At 35.2% G+C, this 19,981-nt stretch overlaps 1 protein-coding gene across 1 annotated transcript in view; it reads right to left on the minus strand.

The window, feature by feature from the left end:
- LOC150097048 (general transcription factor II-I repeat domain-containing protein 2-like) overlaps positions 1 to 19,981 on the minus strand; it is a 48,272-nt gene that overhangs the window by 2,783 nt on the left and 25,508 nt on the right. The window contains exon 3 of the mRNA XM_090408114.1: positions 2,985 to 3,464. Within this exon, the coding sequence (XP_090264240.1) occupies positions 2,985 to 3,464 (480 nt within the window). The remainder of the gene's footprint in view (positions 1 to 2,984; positions 3,465 to 19,981) is intronic.

Raw genomic sequence — 19,981 nt, forward strand, 5'->3', positions numbered from 1 at the left:
TTAAACTTTTTAGTGAGAAGGCTGAAACTGCTTTTTTTGTGAAAGCTTAGAAATATTAGCTGCCCTTGATGAGACTGCTACTCGTAGTTCATTGGCGAGATTTTTGGCAGTGAGGTCTTGTACGAAGGCGATTTTTTGCCAGACTTAATTTTGAAAAAAATTTGGTCGCATTGAAAAGTAGTAGAAAACTGAGAAGCTATTTTCAAGGCGTTATTTTTTAAAGAAGAGAATTTCTCTGAATCAATAGATTTGTAGTCCAATATAGGCAGATTACTTATGTTTTGATCTCATAGTGTTATCACACTGCAAATCAATCGACTCTAATTGCAAGGAATCAGAAGCTTCCTCAGGGCGTATATCAAAAGGTGTTTCAAATATTTGTAACTCAATTCTTTGATTTTTTATATTTTCAAATCAACTTCGAAATGGATTCAAAACACTTTGATACTCATCAAAAACACACTCACTTGTTGATTTTGGATTGTGTTCTCTTAATTTTGGAAAATGTGGATTCAAAGCTCTTGATATGAGTGAGCAAAGAGGTCATTAGCTGATTGGAGGGCCTCGTAATCTCAAATTTAGATTATTCAAATGACTAGTTATGTCTACTAAAATGCTAAATCACTTTGAAACTTTTCATCCTCCAATTCTTTAATGTCCAAGAAAATTTTCACTTCGTCTTTAAGTGAGCTCTATTTAGCCACCTAACTTCACAATGGTACAATAAGTGCCCATATTTGGCTTCAAGATCTTGCAAAAATTCTTTGAATTCCCTGTTGTTCAACCCTTTACTTTTTATCAAATTAATGGCCTTTGTTACTACATTCATGACGTTGTTCATTTTGAGTGACTTTGCACATAGATTTTCCATATGAATGAAGCAGTGGCACACAATTAAAGTACAGTAGAACTCAGTTATAACGATCACGGTTATAGCAAATTCATTTATAACGAATAATTTTGAAGGTATATTTGAATTACATTTGATTTAATGCATGTATTTCATGTTTATTACGAATTCGTTTCACGGGAATAACGAATGAATAATACACGTTAGTCGTTCCTTTACTGACATTTCGTACGTACGTATTTTCTGGTTGTGGAAAAATGTCGGGAGTCAAACGGAAAATTTTATCGGTTTCCGAAAAAGTAGAAATTATACGGGAGGTGGAAACTGTCCAATCAAATCTGACAGTAGCAAAGAAGTATGGTTTGTCCCCATCTACAATATCAACAATTTGGAAGAATTGCGAGTTGACCCTGAAAGCTTTTGAAAACAATTTATTGAAGTGTAATAAAAGTGACGTTGACGAGGCACTTCTTTCGTGGTTTAAAGGCAAAGAACCGCTTGCTTAACTATTAGCGGACCAATTTTGAAAGTTTAAGCCGAAAAATTTGCTGTTCAACTTGGTTATAGTGATTTTAAATGCAACAATGGGTGGATTGATCGCTTTAAGAACAGAAACAATATTGTATCCATACCTTCGTTTGATGTCCGGCCATACATTCTTGATCCAGTCAGAAACAACGTTTTTGTCAATGGACAATGCCTCGCCACTTACTTTTGCATAGGCAAAAGTAAGTGGCGAGGATTGTTCATTGACAAAAACGTTGTTTCTGACTGGATCAAGAATGTATGGCCGGACATCAAACGAAGGTATGGATACAACAACATTTATAATGCAGACGAAGCAAGGTTTTTTAATAATTTAACGCCCGATAAAACTTTTCAATTTAAAAACGAAAAGTGCATTGGCTGAAAACTTATCAAAAATAGACTCCGTTTTAGTTTGTGCAAACATGACTGGTAGCGATAAAAGAAAGCTTCTTGTAATTGGAAAATCGGCAAAGCCTAGATGCTTTAAAAACATAAAGAAACTTCCCATTGATTATACAGCGAATAAGAAGGCCTGGATGACATCTTCAATTTTCGAAAATGAAATTCGCAAGTGGGATAAAAATCTTCGCTGTGAAAACCGGAAAATTTTGTTATTGATAGACAACTGTCCTGCCCATCCTGTAGTAGCTAATTTAACAAACATAAAACTTGTTTTTTTGCACCGAATGTGACATCTGTCTTGCAACCACTTGATCAAGGCATAATTAGATGTTTTAAATTCCATTTTCGTCGTCTGTTAGTCTTGGAACTGATAGAACGCAGAGAAAAATCCACGTAAAAATGCTTATGCTTAAGACTCGAAGATCAGTGTACTTCACACAGTATGTTTAATGAGTGATGCTTGGAATTTGGTGTCATCGTCTACGATACAAAACTGTTTTAAGAAAGCTGGTCTTGCGGAATACGAGTGCGAATCTGAAGAAGATGAAGAGGATAACTTACTGTTATCAGTGTGGTTAAAAGCGCAAAACTTGAACAATTTTGAAACGTGCGCTGAGATTGATAATTTTATAGACATTGATAATGGCGTCGCAACTTCGGGTATACCGACAGACGCTGACATCTTAAAACAAATCTCTCATACACCAGAAGAAGATAATAGTAGTAGTGACTCCGAGGAAGAAAATAGCAATGATGAGAAAATCATTACCTGGTGTGAAGCAGAAAATGCTTTACATATTTTAACAAGATTTATGGAATTGCGATCTGTAAGTTCAGACAACACATTCAAGCATCTTAGTGGTATAAGGAACAATTTCAAACGTATGAAATATGCATCTTGTGCAAAACACACTTGATGATTTTTTATGTAAAAATGTGAAGTTTTAAAAATAAATTTTTGTTCTTTATATGTATGTATGCACATATGTATTTATGTTACCCAATATACCTTGCTGAGAAAAATCTAAAAACATTTTTAATTCGCTCAAATTATGACCTTCTTGGATATAACGAATAACGGTTATTACGAACAAATATATGCGGTCTCGTGGAATTCGTTATAACCGAGTTCTACTGTATTTGGATTCAATTGTTTCTTAAATTCATTCTTAATCAGACCCACGAGCCCTTTTTCACGACCTACCATGGATGGAGCACCATCTGTGGCGAGACCACTCAGTTTTTCATACGGTAAATTGAAATCCTTTAATGCTGAATTGACCATTTCAAATAAATCTTTACCTTTAGTTGTTCTCTTCATTGATTTTAAAACAAGAAATTCTTCTCGTATATTGAAATCTGTAGTTATTCCTTGCATAAATATAGCCATTTTTGCAGTATTTGACAGATCATTAGTCTCATCGATGGATAATAAGTAAAACACAAATTCTGCTGAATCTACTTTCAAAGAAGTTTGGATGTCATCAGTGATATCTTTAATATGGTCAGAAACAGTTCTTCTTGATAGGCTAATGTTTTTAAACAAACTCAGTTTTTCTGAACATAAAATCTCGACGGCAGTAAGGATACAATCTTTCACAAACTCTCCTTCATTATGAGTTTTAAGTTTTTTAGCAATTTGTTCACACAATGCATAACTAGCTTGAGTAACAGATGGTCTTTCCTGAATAAGAATTTTAAAAAGAGATTGGATTTTGATTATATTTTCTTTCAAAGTCGCTATCTTGTCTAAACGTTCTGATCCTTTTAAATTTTCACATTTCTTATGCTTACTCAAATAATGTCGTTCAAGATTATATGTTTTATAAACTGCAACGTGTTCGTTACAAATAAGACAAATGCACTTGTCATTAATTTCAATAAAGAAGTATAGTTCTGTCCATTTTTCACAAAACAGAGCACATTCACCACTTCTTTTACGCTTTTCACTACAACTTGTCATTTAAAAAAATAAATTGAATAAAGTTGTCAACTGGTTAATTACAAGGCACTTGCAGTACTGCATGAGAAAAACGAAGTCAAAAATCAATATGTTTTGACGTGGGTAAAATGTCATGGCAGTATTATGTCAGTAGTCTCATCGGTGGCTAATGAATAAGACACAAATTCTGCTGAATCTATTTCCAAAGAAGTTTGGATGTCATCAGTGATATCTTTAATATGGTCAGAAACAGTTCTTCTTGATAGGCTGTTTCTTCTTTCTTCTTTGAGTGCCATCTCCTATCGGAGGTCGGCAACCACCTTGGCAAATTTTGAGCGATTCTCAGCTATTCTTAGCAGTCTCTCAGAGTTCATACCAGTCCACTGTCTGATATCTGCCAGCCAAGATTTTCTTCGTCTTCCTTGTCCTCTTCTTCCATTTATCTTCCCTTTTATAATCAATTGAAGTATCTTATATTTTTCATTACGAAGTAGGTGGCCAAGATATGCTGTTTTCCTTCTTTTTATGGTATTTAAAGTTCACGTGATTTCCCCATTTGTTTCAGTACTTCCTGATTGGACGTTTTTGCTGTCCATGGGATTTTTAACATTCATCTGTATAACCACATCTCAAAAGCTTCAAGTCTTTTTATTGATGTTGTCTTCAAGGTCCAAGTTTCTGCACCGTACAGCAGTACAGACCATACATAGCATTTAACCATGCGTGCTCTAAGTTTAAACTGCGGTTACACAGTGTTGATTTCATCAAGAGAAAATTTTTTCTTGCCATTTCAATTCTAACTTTTATTTCCATTTCTGGATTGCAATCTTCATTTAACCAGCATCCGAGATATTTAAACTTTGCCACTCTTTCTATTTGTTTCCTATTTAAAGAAAGTGCTAAATTAAGAATTGGTTTATGACCATGAATTTAGTTTTGGTGATATTTATTTTTAATCCCATTTTTTCACTCTCTGCATTTATTAGCTCCAAAAGATTTTGAAGATCCTGAATATTGTCAGCCAGAAGAGCTGTATCATCGGCATATCGGATGTTACTGATGATTTCACCATTTACACTAATCCCTTCCTTTCTTCCTTCCAAGACTTTTTGAAATATAGCTTCTGAGTAGATGTTAAAAAGAAGAGGTGACAGCACACATCCTTGCCTTACTCCTCGTTTGATGTTAATGGAGTCTGTAATAATGTCATCAACTTGAACAGATGCCTTTTGGTTCCAATATAAGTTTTCAGTGATCCTGATGTCTTTACCATCTAATCCAATTCTTTGTAATAGTACAATCATTTTAGCATGTTGGACTTTGTCAAATGCTTTCTCGAAGTCGATGAAGCAAATGAATATTACCTTGTTTTGGTCAATACATTTTTGAAATAAGATCTGAGAACAGAAAAGGGCCTCTCTTGTTCCCAAGCCGTTTCTAAAGCCGAATTGGGTATCACTGATGGTGTCTTCACATTTTCTGTATATTCTTTTTTGAATTATTTTCAGAAACATTTTGAGAACGTGACTCATTAGGCTGATCATTCTATAGTCATTACAAGTTTTTGCATTTACTTTTTTAGGTAGCATGATGAAGGTCGACCGTAACCAGTCTTGAGGGATTATGCCTGTATCATAGATCTTATTAAATAGCTTTACTAATATGTTAATGTTGTCACCTTCTAATAACTTTACTATTTCTGCCGGTATTCTATCTGGTCCTAGGGCTTGACCATTTTTAGCTGTTCAATGCACATTCTACCTCTGATTTTAGAATGCATGGACCTTCCATATGTTCATAAGTATTTTCTGGGTTCTGTCTGTCATCAGTAAAGAGTTCTTCTATATATTTCACCCATTCTTGTATTTTGTCATCCTTTTTGGATATAATTTCTCCCTTTTTGTTTTGAAGGATACAGAATTGTTTTTTCTTATATATACCTGAGGTCTCTTTCATCTTTTTGTGTAGATTAAAATTGTCATGTTTTTCCTGTAGAATTTCTATTTCTTTACATTTTTCATTCATCCAGATTTCTTTTGCTTTTTTGATCTTGTGTTTAATAATTTTCTGAACCTCTGTATATTTTGTTGGATTATGATTTTTATATGATCTGCGTTGATCCATGAGAGAAAGAATTTCATCAGTCATCCAGCTTTCTTTTTTACTGCTCTATTAGGACATAAGGTATTGGTACATTTCTCTATGAAGACAGATTTCAACTTGTCCCACGATTCATCAACCCTCATGATGTCATCATTCTTGATAAGTGCTAGCGCTTGATTCAGATCTTGACTCAATTTGCTTCGTATCTCTGTGTTTTTTAATTTTCCCAAATCAAACCTTTTTTGTTGATGTTTCTTAAGCATAGCTTTCAGTCTAAGTTGTAACTCTGCCACCAGTAGGTTATGATCAGAAGCAATATCTGCACTAGGATAGGTTTTTGTACTCTTTATAGAACTTCGAAATCGTTGATTAATTAGTAAGTAATCAATTTGGTTTCTGACTATATTCCCATTATTATCCTGTGGTGATCGGCAAGTATACAATCTTCGAGGTGGTAGCTTAAACCATGTGTTTGTGATTATTAGCTCCTCTTCCTGGCAGAATTGAAAAAGACGGTCACCTCTCTCATTTCTTGTGCCCAGTCCATGTTCGCCAACTACATCTCCACTTCTACCTTTCCCAACTTTAGCATTGAAATCACCCATGACTATGTTAATATCATGCTTTTTTGTATTTTTCATTAGTTCTTTTAATTGATCATAAAATTCTTCAATCTCGGTATCATGATATGCTAATATTTTTAAACAAACCCATCCCAATATTATTAATATTGGGCATGGGAATGTGAGTTCAGTGTTCCTAGGTGTGGGGTTTTGGAATTTGGAGAGCAAGGATGGGATGCAGAATTTGTGCTTGGTGAGGATGTGTTGTCGGAGGTAGTAGAGGTGGGGATGATGGTGGATAGAGATCTGAAATTTGGGGGTCACGTGGCCAAAATTGTGAGGACAACGTGGAACTTCTGGGAGTGGTGCGGAGAACGCTGACTTGTGGAGGTAGGAAGATTCTTCTTCCATTGTATAAGGCTTTGATTGGGTCACACATGGATTTGGTCACCTAGTTTTCAGAGGGATGTTGGAAAGGGTCCAGAGGTGACTGACTGGGGTGGTTTCTGACCTCTGGAATGTCGAGTGGTGGATGGGAGGAAGAGGGGAGGTATGGTGGAGACCTACAAGTTGTTAAGGGGTTTTTATGGGATCAATGCTGGAGAGGTTCTACAGAGGATGGTGGGAGATCAGGGAGAACCAAAAGTCATCTCTGGAGGTTGTATGGGGGGTGTGAGTGGGGGAGTGAGAATCAGGTTTTTTTTATGCGGAGTTGAGAGTGATTGGAGTGCCTTGCCTGAGAGTGTGGTGTCTGCAGAGAATTTGAGTGCGTTTGAAGCATGGTATGATGAGCTGTGTGTTTGATGGAAGGACCTCCTAGATGAGTCTTTGACTCCATGGGGTCTTGGGTAATAATAATAATAATTGGGAAGCAACCAATCAGAGACAGTCTGAACTTTGCCAGTGAGAAATGCTCCTGATTTCTTTTTATTTTAATGGCTGGTCTCGATTTGATGGTTGGCAGACGTATGACGATCATATTTTATATAATATAGTTATTTTTGATTTTGTATATTTAATTATTTAAATTTAAATAAATTTAAATTATTATAAAATTTTATTTACATGTACATATGAGTACATTACCAAAGGGGCAAATTGAAATAGACTCGCGGACGAGGGGTTCCTCACCCCTGTCTTAAGGCAAATGTTTTTCTTCTTCCAAAATTCCTCAGTCAGGATTGGAAAGAGAAGCCACCGAACAAAATGATATCACAGCTGAAGGTTTAAGTAAATATATCAGAACATACAATTTCGTAGCTTCACTAATGATGCTTTCAGATGTGTTACTGCATTTATCTAACTTGTCTAGATCATGGTAAAGGCAAGATGTTGACTTAAGTGAAATAGAGCCAGTCTTAGAAGCCAAAAAACTATCTATCATGGAATTGAAGGACACTCCTGGGAGTCATTTTCAAAATCTTCATCAGCATCTTTCAGGTGAATGGTCACACCTTCATATTGATTATTCAGATTCTAATGTTATTATGTTTAAGACTACAATATATGATAAATACATAAGCACAGTTATTAAACACCTAGAAACAAGATTTCCAGATATGCTAATCATTTCCTGCTTTTCAAGACTTTTCATTGTAGAAAGTCATGATCAGCGTGAGGCTTCTGAGAATGTTTCCCACACTTCCGCCCAGCTATCAAATACTGTTCTCACATTTGGAGTGGGGCTTCTAAAAGCTCCCTCAAAATGCTTGACTCAATACAGAGGAGAGCAATTAGACTGATCCATCTCTTACCAACTCACTTTCCCCCACTTTCACATAGACGTTTAGTCTCTGCAATTTGTATATTCTACAAATATTTTCATGGAAAATGCTCATCTGAAACAGCATCAATAATTCCCCCACCCATTGGAACACGTACAGCCACCGCCCAACATCCCTTCACAGTACACCTTGAAACCCACAGAACAAGTTTTTTTTCCTCCTCCTCCATCCCTGCTACTGCTGTACTGTGGAACAGTCTTCCCCCTGATGTATTTCCCAAGAAATACAATATACAGGCTTTCAAATCGAATGTCAACAAGTTTCTCCTTTCTCATCCCACCACCTATATACAGTACTAAAGTATTATAGGTTGACCAGCCAACCTCTCGTATATGGGCCCAACATTAAAAAAAAAAAACTAGAATGGGCAGTTGCATCAAAAATGATTGATGAACAGTCATACAAAAATCTAGATCCAAGAAAATACTGCTGAAATTAGCAACAACATCTGAGTTCATAGGGTCTTTTCCAAATTTAGCAATACTAGCTGCTGTTGGACTGGCCATACCTGTGAGCACAGCTGAATGTGAAAGGGGTTTCTCTGCATTAAAAATGATAAAAACCTGTATGAGGAATTGCATCAGTCAGAGCACTAAATAATCTGATGCTGATTTCACTGGAGGGACCAGATCCAACAGATTTTAATTACGAAAAATCTGCTGACAACTGGGCTTCTAAGAAGAGAAGAATTAATGTACAGAATTTTAGGCTGTGAGCATTTTTCATTATTTAATGAGAAAATAAGAAAAATCCTACTCTTGTTTGTTATAATTACTATATAAAATATTATCCTTGTTTGAAATAATTTCTAATAAAATTACTATTTTAATTTGTTATGAAAAAGGGTCTTTCTTAACTTATTCAAAATTTTTGTATGCCCGGCTAATGCTTCATTCCACTCAGCTGGTAAAAAGTTCTGGGGAGAACACTGCAGTGGATCATTCTTTATCTTAGCTGATGGAGGATTTTGCAGAGCTCTGTTCTTTAAATCATCATCTTTGATATATATATATCAATGATCTTGTTAGCTGACTTTATCTGATAATATTGCATGAGTTTTTTTTTTAATTGAATATCTATACCCATTCTTCTGCAGAGGTTCTACAATCCTGGATTACAGTACTCTGTCAACTATTTCTCAATCTCTCTCTCTCTCTCTCTCTCTCTCTCTCTCACACACACACACACACACACACACAAAAAAGGAGGGGAATCATCCAGTTCCACTTTTGGCAGTATCCAAAATTCTGGACAAAGATTTTATCTGTATAAGTATAATTTCCAGGTCTCTCAGTCTAAATATACTATAGTACTGTCCCTTAATATCCAAGAAAGTAGGTTCCCTTTTTCTCGAGGCATTATTTCTGAATAACTATTACTTTACAAAGCCATCCAGCTATTGAATACAAGTTCTTACATTTTAAATCATGAACATCTATGCCACAGTAAAAAAAAAAAAATAAAAATTATTAAACATGTAAGCAAACAAAGTTTGCACCTGAAAATATCTTCAGGACTGAGGTAAGGTAGTGCAACACCATGCAACTCCAAGCAAAGGTGGACCAAGCTCTCATCACTCCTTGTCTCAGTATCCATAATGATACTGAGACAAGGAGTAATGAGAGCTATATTATATTAGACAAAGAACAGAACAGGTACAATACATGCATAAAGCGTGCATGATCTCACTTGTTGTTATTTAGGAACGTTCTATGGTTGGCACTGTAATTCAGTTCTGGTAAGTTAAGAGATCTAATAAGGGTCTTCCAGATCATGGGCAAGATTAGTCTTGGTTCCTGTTAAGGTTTTGTATACAGCGGGCAACTGCTTTGGCTTCTTTAAAAATTCGGGAGCGGAATTCATTTGTAATATAGAAAAGGCAGTCGTTACCGGAACCCATAGCTAATGATATTAGATTAAAAAGTAGCATCATCCTCTCATCTTCCAGAAAACTCCTAACAAAAACATCACTCCTCTGGAAAAAAGAACATTGTATAGTTTGAAGAAAAAGAAAGACATTATCATATTAAAGGCAGATAAGGGAAATTCCACAGTGATTTTAAACACCAGTGATTACGAAGATAAGATTAACAGCTTACTATCGGATACATCAACCTACCGTGTCCTAGTCACAGATCCAACACTAAAGAATCACAATGACACCAACAATTTAATACGTCACATGGTGAACTGGCCTATAGACTTAAAACGAAGATTGAAATCTATGCATCCACTAACACCAAGACACTCACAAAAATGGAATACCACTACGCCCAATTGTAGATGGAATCAATTCACCCACTTATCTTGTTATCTAAAACACCTGGCAGGCCTCCTCACACCACACATCTATAATTTGGATACTTATATATATGAAATGTCGTTTCTGTAGGTTTAAAGGCCACTCTTATTTTATGTGGTCTAAGGAGTCTTGGATATCTTATTCAAAACTGTCCCTAAGTATGGAATGACGATGGTAGAAATATAACGTATGTCATCTCGTTGTCTTTGTGAGTGGTCAGAGAACAACATCTCAATCTCCAATACAGATCTACTCGCCAGCCTGGATGTTACATCTGTATTCACTAACATCCCTGTGGAGGAAGTCATCAACATTTTGGGAAGTTTGCTCCCACAAGATATTACTTCTCTGTTCCGTCATTGTTTAACATCAAACTTTTTCATGTGGAATAAAACCATATATCAGCAATTGACTGGCCTTGCAATGGGTAGCCCACTCTCTCCATCTTGTGCTGATCTCTTTATGGAGGATTTTGAAAGTAAAATCTTGTCTCTAGTAGACTCTAAACCCACAGTATGGTGGAGATACGTGGATGATATCTTTATTGTTTGGAACCACACAAAAAAGGACCTGTTAGACTTTCTAAACAAGATCAATTCTTTACACCACACAATCAAATTCACTCTAGAACTTGAAAAAGATAACCAATTACCATTTCTGGATACTTTAATTAAGAAACTAACGAATGGTGGTATCAACCTCTCATTTTACCGCAAACCTATCAGTACAGGATGTTATTTACATTTCACTTCCTCCCACCACGTTTCTCAGAAACTTAGGATTGTACACATGCTGAAGAACTGTGCCTCTCTCCTTACAACAGATCAACAAGACCTCCAGGAAGAACTATCCCTGATATCTAACAACCTTACCATGAATGGATTTCCTTGAAAACTCGTCCACAAGATACTTTTCTCTGACCACCCACAAAGACAACGAGATGACATACGTTATATTTCTACCATTGTCATTCCATACTTAGGGACAGTTTCGAATAAGATATCCAAGACTCCTTAGACCACATAAAATAAGAGTAGCCTTTAAACCTACAGAAACTATTAGGCAATTCTTAAGATTGCCAAAAGATAGCCATCCTTTCTTCAACTATGCTGGAGTTTACAACATACCCCGCTCGTGCAGCTTGAATTACATCAGCCCAGACTTCAAGGAGCCTTGAAATTGGGCAAAAAGAACACATTGGTGACGTCAATAATAACAGAGAAGAAAAATCGAGGTTAGCTTTTCATTTCTCAAGAACAAACCATATCATAGAGTGGGACAGAAGCACAATTCCTTACTTAGAGTACGACTTCCGCTCCCGAATTTTTAAAGAAGCCACAGCAGTTGCCGCTGTATGCAAAACCTTAACAGGAACCAAGGGCTAATCTTGCCCGTGACCTGGAAGACCCTTATTAGATCTCTTAACTCACCAGAACTGAATTACAGTGGCAACCATAGAACGTTCCTAAATAACAAGTGAGATCATGCACGCTCTATGCATGTATTGTACGTGCTCTGTTCTTTGTCTAATATAATTGGAATCGGTTGATTATAGTTTGTAAGTTTTTTACTTTTGAGTGCCTTACATCATTTATGTACCCTGAAGATGCCAACAGCCTTAGTTGGTGAAACTAGTTCGTATAACATAGTTGTATATTATATGTACTTGATCAATATAGTCCCATTGGAAGTCATTCCAGAGCTTTTATGGTCAAGAAAATTTTTAAAACGTTTTTAAAACCTTTCTATACAAGAAAGGTTCTCCATTCACAATGCAGGGAATCTTGCAGACCTGTAGCGGATTTATTTAGAAGTATAACATTGTCTGCATAAAGCAAAGATTACATCTCTACTGTTAATATCATGTTTAATACCACTTTCCATCATAATGTGATCCATATAGATAATGAATAGCAGAGGGGATAATTTACATCCTTGTCTGACACCAGATTTAATATAAAAACATCTCCCTGTAATTGAAAACATCTTCAATTCTAACTGCTGACTTATAATTCAAATAAAGACTAAGTATTGTTTGATATAATGCCCCATTGATACCATATAACTGTAGCGTTTTGAATAGCTTCTCTCTTGGAACCTTGTCATGTGCCTTTTCCAGATTTACAAAACTTAAATACAGATCTTTGTTATATTCCCATGATTTCTCAACTATTTGTTGTAAAGTAAAAATCTGATCCTAACTGTTTCTCAAGTATACTTGCATAAATCTTATCAGGAACACTCAGTAGAGAAATACCTCTGTAATTCTCACATTCAGTTTTATTTCACTCTTTATATATGGGTACTATGAGAGCTTTACTCCAATCATCTGGAATTTGTACCTCTGTCCAGGCCTTCATATATGCAGTGTAGCCATTGTAAGACTTTTATACCTCCATACTTGTGCATTTCTGGTTGAATACATCTACACCAGCTGCCTTTCCACATTTCAGGCTTTTTCTACTTCAAGTATGGATATGTATTCTGACTGCATACACTGGTCAGTGTTTTTTTACCACTGTGCTATCACTGATTGTTTCGTTTACCAATTTTTCGAAGTAATTACTCCATACTTCAAGGATATCTTTTTCTCCAGTTTTCATGTTACCTTTATCATCTCTAATTCCTTTTTACAGAACTCTTTCCTCCGTTTCTAAGCTTCTTCAACAACCTCCAGAATATCTTGCCACCTTCTTGATCTTTAATCTCTATATTCTTACCATAGTTTTCCCATGACTTTTGTTAGCTAGTTTTACACAGTATTTAGCTTTCTTACATTTGTCTCTGTATTCTCTAAGAGCACAAGCTGACTTATATGCCATGAACTTTTGGTATGCTTTCTTCTTTTCTTTCATTGCCTCTTTAACTTCTTGTGTCCACCATGGAGTTCTGATTTTTCTATCCTTGCAGACAACCTAACCACATGCCTCTCTGGCTGAATCAATCGATGTTTTCAGAGCTTGCCACTGAATCTCCAAGGTTTGGTTCCTGTTTTCAAACTCTTTCATTTTTTCTTGAATAATGTTTGTGCATTTACAGTTCATATCCGAGAGCTGCTTGACTTTTATTTGCTTTAAAACTTTCTTACATGTTTTTCTTTTCAATATGAAATTCAATTTTATTCTGCTCATGACTAAATGGTGATCACTTCCAATTTCAAATTCTCTGTACACCCTGCTATCCTGCACCAGGGAGAAAACATCAATATCGACAATATCATAGAAAATGAGTAATATATTTAAAGGTATTTATAGTCAATATATTATATATTGTTTATCGTCAATGAGACTTTTCTTATTCCTTGTCTCTTCTCTCCATGTGAATTTGTGCACATTTTTATGTTGGAACATTGTGCTAGTAATAACCAGTTCATGTCCTGAGCAGAAATCCAACAAATATTTTCCATTATTATTAGCTCTTCTCTTTTCTTCAATTTTTCCCAAAATATTTTTGTATATCTGACAATCATTTCCTACTCTGCTATTAAGATCCCCAACAAGGACCAACTTTACCTTTTTTATTGTGTCAGTTGCTTTCTCTAAAGCCTCAAAAAATTCCTCCACTTCTACCTTAGTAGTGTGGAGGAATTTTTTGTGCCTGTGGGACCACAGGCACAAATAAGTCATTATCCAGCTCCCCATTCTGATATTTGCCCACATCACTCTACTTGAGACTGCCTGCCATTCAAGAAGACTAGCCTCATATTTAGTGTTCAATACTATGGCCACTCCTTTTCTTTGATTGTTATTGCCTGAATATAACATTTTGTATTTATTGCTAAGAAAGATCTCACCAGTTTTTGTCTTTTTGTTTCAGTCCCTATTTTGTCAATCTGGTACTTTTACAATTCCTCAGCTAGCTCCATTTCTTTGCCATTCAGGCTTCTTACGTTGATAGTACCGAACTTGAACTCTGGTGACATTGAGTTGTGTGTTTTTGGATTTGTTCCAGTAGCTGACTTTTTGCTGTTCATCCTGGTTCTCCGGCGAAAACAATGGGGGGCCTTGTTTAACCAGGCAACATCCCCAGCTGGAATGAAATTCTGTCATGTTATACCATCATTCTGTCATGAAATTCATCATTCATGAAATTCTGTCATGTTGTACCATCATTTTATATTTTGGTTTAAGCCAATAAGAATACAATTTGGTAGGCCAAATTGCCAGCCAAACCTCATTCATTCAGTATCCAGGTAGATATCTAACAGGGATGCACCATGAGAAGGTGAGGATTGGACATTAGATCAGAAGCCCTGTTCAGTGTCCACATTCCTTAAAATGCTCTGTGGAGGTCTCATCTCAGTCATACAACTTTGACCCTTAAGTACCCCTTATCAGAACCTATAACTATAAATAAAGGAGTAAGACAAGGCTGTGGCTTATCCCCAATCCTATTCAATATTTATATAAACAGAATCCTAAAAGAATGGAAAACAACTATCAAAGATGGAATTAAACTAACAAATAATATACAGCTGAATACAATACTTTATGCAGATGATCAAATACTAATTTCAAATCAGAAGATAAACTCCAAACTGCAACTAACCATCTAAATGAAATAGCAAAAATTTTCAAATGAAAATCTGAAACAAAAGCAAAAGCTATGGCAATGTGTGGAAACACCATTCAAAGTCAAAATTTTAACAATAACTTGTTCTATTATTTTATTGTTAAAATCTTAACAATAAAATAATAGAACAAGTTACAGAATCCAAGTACTTAGGAAATATAATCTCACAATACAATACTGATTCATAATTGGAAGCAAGACTACAATTTTACAATAGAATGAATGGCATAATTAAAAGAAATTTTGGAAAACAAATGACTAAAGAAACTCAAGATTATATAATATGACTAAAACATCTCTCAAATTTGGAAGTGAAACTTGGATTCTAAAACAAAGAAACAGACAAAGATTGGAAGCAGCACAGATGAAGCTTCTAAGAACTCCCCTGGGAACTCACTAGATTAGATACAAAAAATATCATACAAGAAATAGAAGAATACCAGCAAAATTGGCTATACCACACCACAGAAAAGATGAATAAAAATAGGATTCCTAAACTGCACTACAATACAATATAAACCTACAGGAAGAAGAGGCTGTGGAATCCAAGTTTCAGATGGAAAGATCAACTTCATCTGCAGAGCAGGAACAGGACATAAAAAGCCTATACCTAAATTGCTCAGACAACGATGAATATTTGTATATGTGAGTAGTTATCTCTGAAAGCTGCTCAACTCTGGTCTCTTTTAAAATTTCATGTTTTTCAAAATGACATTCATTTTTATGCTGTTTAAAAGTAAATGGTAATCACTTCCGTTTCAAATCCCCTGTATACTCTTGTATCAGAATGAAGATGCACTATTGACAGTAAGATTTTTCTTATCTCTGTCTCTCTCTGTGTGAAAATCTACACACCTTTAATGGGATCATGGTATTAGTAATGACTAGTCCATGTCCTGAACAGAAATATAGCAAGTATTTATATTATTACCTTGGCTCTTTTTTCCAAATTTTCCAAAAATATTTCTGTATGTCAAGTATTCAATCTGCTGTTTAGATCTCAATATGAAACAGCTTATTTGTCAGCAGCCTAATTGACTTAAAAAAATTCCTTTATTTCTTCCAGAGTAGAACCTTCTGTGGAACTATAGGTGCAAATAAACTTCACTGTCTAATATCTCCGTTTTAAATCTGTCTACATGTTGAATGCTGTAGCTACTCCATCCTTTCCCTGATCATTCTGTCCAAATATAACACCTATGGGAATCTTAGATGTTATGTTTATAGGAATCACATCTGTTTTAATCCTCTCAATTACATCAGTTATTTATCAGTATATTTCTGATTCTGCCAGTGCAGCAGCTTGTCTTATATTGATGTCTATTATTTCTGTTGAGTTTGTTCAACAGAACAAACTTGACATCCTTGATTTGATCCTTGATTTTCCTGAAGAAAACAGGCTGGTTTTTTTTTAACTTGGAAACACCCCAGCACTTAACATTTCATCATGCTGTACCATATCGTTTTAAGCTGATGCATAATGCTTTGGTCATTAATAGTGTATCTGCATCCCAGATTTTCAGCTCATCCTCATTCTTTAGCATCCAGGTGGATATTTATTAATAAGTTATACCACAAGATGACAAGGAATGGACATTAAGTCAATAGCACTGGTTAGTTGTACATACTTCTTAAAGGTTATGTGGTGATCTCCCAGTTATCTAGATATGGCACTTAAGTGACACCCAGATATAGGTAAATTTCTCTGTTAATGAAATTTGCAGTTCATTAAAAGAAATGAGCTGCACAAACTTTTTAGAGATATTGTTTTTAATTCCAATAAACAAAATTTTTAAAAATTTAATTAAAAATAATTAAATTTATATTTAAATATATATGAACTATTTAAAATAGAATAACTTAAATTTAAACATATATAAATACATATATGTATTTAAGTTAAGGGATATTACATCCCATATTGTTTCTTAGCTGAATAAGAAACTCAAAGGATGGGTCAGGTGTTGCACTATCCAGGTATTTGCTTACGCTTGGAATTGCCGAACTTTATATAGTTTCTTATTCGGCTAAGAAACAACATGGGATGTGATATCCCTTAACCTAAATAAGTTCATGTCGCCGAATTGAAGCCTTTGGCTCTTCATATAATTAGTAACATATATTGCCAGCAAAGGTTGGTCGATTGGTAGAGCCTCTGCTACTAATGGCTCAGCAAATAGTTAAGCAAGTTTGAGCGTGGTTAGTAGTTCAAAGGGACTCAACTGTTCAATGCTATTAGCACACTCTCCCTCAATGAGTCTTTTGACTCCCTGGAGGTGTCACATAATAATAATAATATATATCGGTGAAAAATGAAACCTATGTATATAGAAATATATACATAATTTCATTTTTCAGATATATATACATATATTCAGCCCAACAGCCAAGACAACCCAACATAGCCTGCTGGGGAGGGGGGGCACCTTTAGGACTCTAGGAACAACAGTAGTTTTCTCTCTTCTGCCTCATTTGCTTTTTGTAGTGCCTGAGTGCACATGTCATAGTTGTATGTTCCCATGAAGATGGCAATGTGATGTTACCGAAATATAGGAGGTATTTATTAAAGTTTTCCGTGCAGTTAGCCTAGTGGCTGTGCACTTCGCAACCATATGCCTGGGGAAGGAGTGTCCTAGGTTCGATTCCCACTGGTGACGTGAGGAGCTGAATGATCTTCCTCAGCCATAGCCAAGTTAGCTGGTCTTGGACATGGAGAATAGGGGTTTTTTACCCAGTTTATTCTGGGGTTTTTCATCCTGCAAAGCAGGCAAACCAGCCTTGAGAACTCAACACTACAGGCATAGGATACACCGGGGCATAGGGCTGACCACTTTATCCTGTGAACGGTTTGAGGTCCAATTATTAATAAACCCTTGACACTGCAAGGTAAAAGAGGGAAAGGAAGATGAGATTTATTCAAGTTTCTTTTAATTAATATTCCAGTATACATTGTAAATTCCTTAAATAATTTAATAGTCATGTGTTACCAACATATAAGCCTATCTACAGGAATATATGTTTATACTTAACTATAAACATATTTAAACTTAGAAAAATATATGTATCATGAATTTTTGTCTCGTATGATAACCATAATAACAACCAAAATTGCTTCAAGAGTCACAGCAAGCAATCTTGCAAGTTGACCACTGCTGTTATAGATTCCATGATCATTCTGTACTGTACCATATATCTTGTGACAAAATAGATAAGTGCAAGTAATTCAAGGTTTACATAAAAAAAGATCTGTGTAATAAAATATTTAATATTAGCATTATAACTTCTGTTAAAACCAAATTTACCCAATTTGCAACTATTTATTTACTAAATAAACAGTTACAATTAGCTAATTACCAAGGATAGACACAAAACTGTGTTTATGCTGTTATACCATAATCTGGCTGGAACTTCAGTTGGTTATAGTGGTTTTTACTATAATAACAGTTGCCTGCAACAGATTCAATATGTTATTAAATTATAGTAATGCTAGGTCTCCAACAAATGCCCATAGAAGGCATGCCATCTAGATAGGACTTTAGTCATATACACATGTTTCATTCAGTATTGTGTTGCCTTTGTGTGTGTTATGTTACAAGTGTCAGTTGCACTCCCTGAAGATATCTCAGTAACTGAGATGAAACATTGGAAGTATCAAAAATAGTTTTTAATCCTTTCTTGGTGCTATCATACTCCATTAAACCTCCAACATGATCATTCACATGAAACCTGAGAACACGCACAGTGCTGCAACGAGGGCGCAGCAAAAGACACGGGTGCAAAACATTCAAAATAAATAAATAGATATAAAAGTCTGCTATTTTATATTGTATTTTTAAATTTCGGCAATACGCCGCTTTAGACACACAAATTCTGCAACACACTGCAACTCGTTTTGATGGAGTTAATAGTATTTATCATATTGCATTTATTAAAATTTAACTTTTATATTTAAATTTTTGTCATTTTTGGGTTAGAGGGTGCAAGTTAGACACCTGCCACAGGCGCTTCATACCCTTGTTACTGCACTGAACACACATTGCAAAAAATATTACAGAATTTAAGATAAACAAAACGATGTACAAATAAATCACTGGAATGAAATTGGCATACAAGACATCGGTTTTATTGATGTTTGCATCCAGCAAAACTGATTTCACCTCGAAGGTAAGGGCAAAGTTGTTTCCTCAATAGTAAACCTAACTCTCCCTTCAAGAATCCTGTGATTAGATCTCCTCTCAGTAACTGAACATCACTTTAAATGCATGGAAAGGCTTATGTGTTCACAGTATGTTGGGAAGAAAACATGTTATAATTTTACAAAAATCTAGGGGGAAACAGTCATTTTAAGATCTAATTAATATTTGTTTTTTCTCTTTTTCTAACACAGATGGTGCTTAATTAGGGCTTTAGTTCCTTGTGTTGTCCATTACAATTTTGTTAAAATAGTTCCATTGTTATACCAAATTGTTTCACATACTGTGACAAACTGTTTATGTGCTCTGAAGATGCTGGATATAATACCAGCAAAGTATCGGCAAATAAGTTAATAAATATTATTTTCTTATCATTCTGTGTTGTCATCAATACCGTGAAAATAATCGTATATTATTTGTACATATCTTTTCATTGATCTGAACTTCACTTTCTGGATTATTTTCAATATTTTTGGTCTCATCATTGCTATGTTGTAGCTCTATTTCTACTGAGCTTTGCTTTACACATCAGCAGCATTAAGAGGAGTGACACCAAACTTATGTTTCAGGAATTCTAATTTTATAATTTTTGTTTTCCCTTTCATGGTTTATAATTACACAAGTTTACCTATCCACACTATTCTGAATTTTATTCCGCTACTCTGGAGGGCAACTGACACTGCAGCCTCATTCCTGTCATGGTACACTTGAAATCAAAAATCTTTGACTGCAAATTGTGTGC

This window comes from Typopeltis vanoorti, chromosome 18, assembly GCF_054136105.1.
Source record: "Typopeltis vanoorti isolate ZY-2024b chromosome 18, IOZ_Tvanoo_1.0, whole genome shotgun sequence".
Lineage (NCBI taxonomy): Eukaryota > Metazoa > Arthropoda > Arachnida > Uropygi > Thelyphonidae > Typopeltis > Typopeltis vanoorti.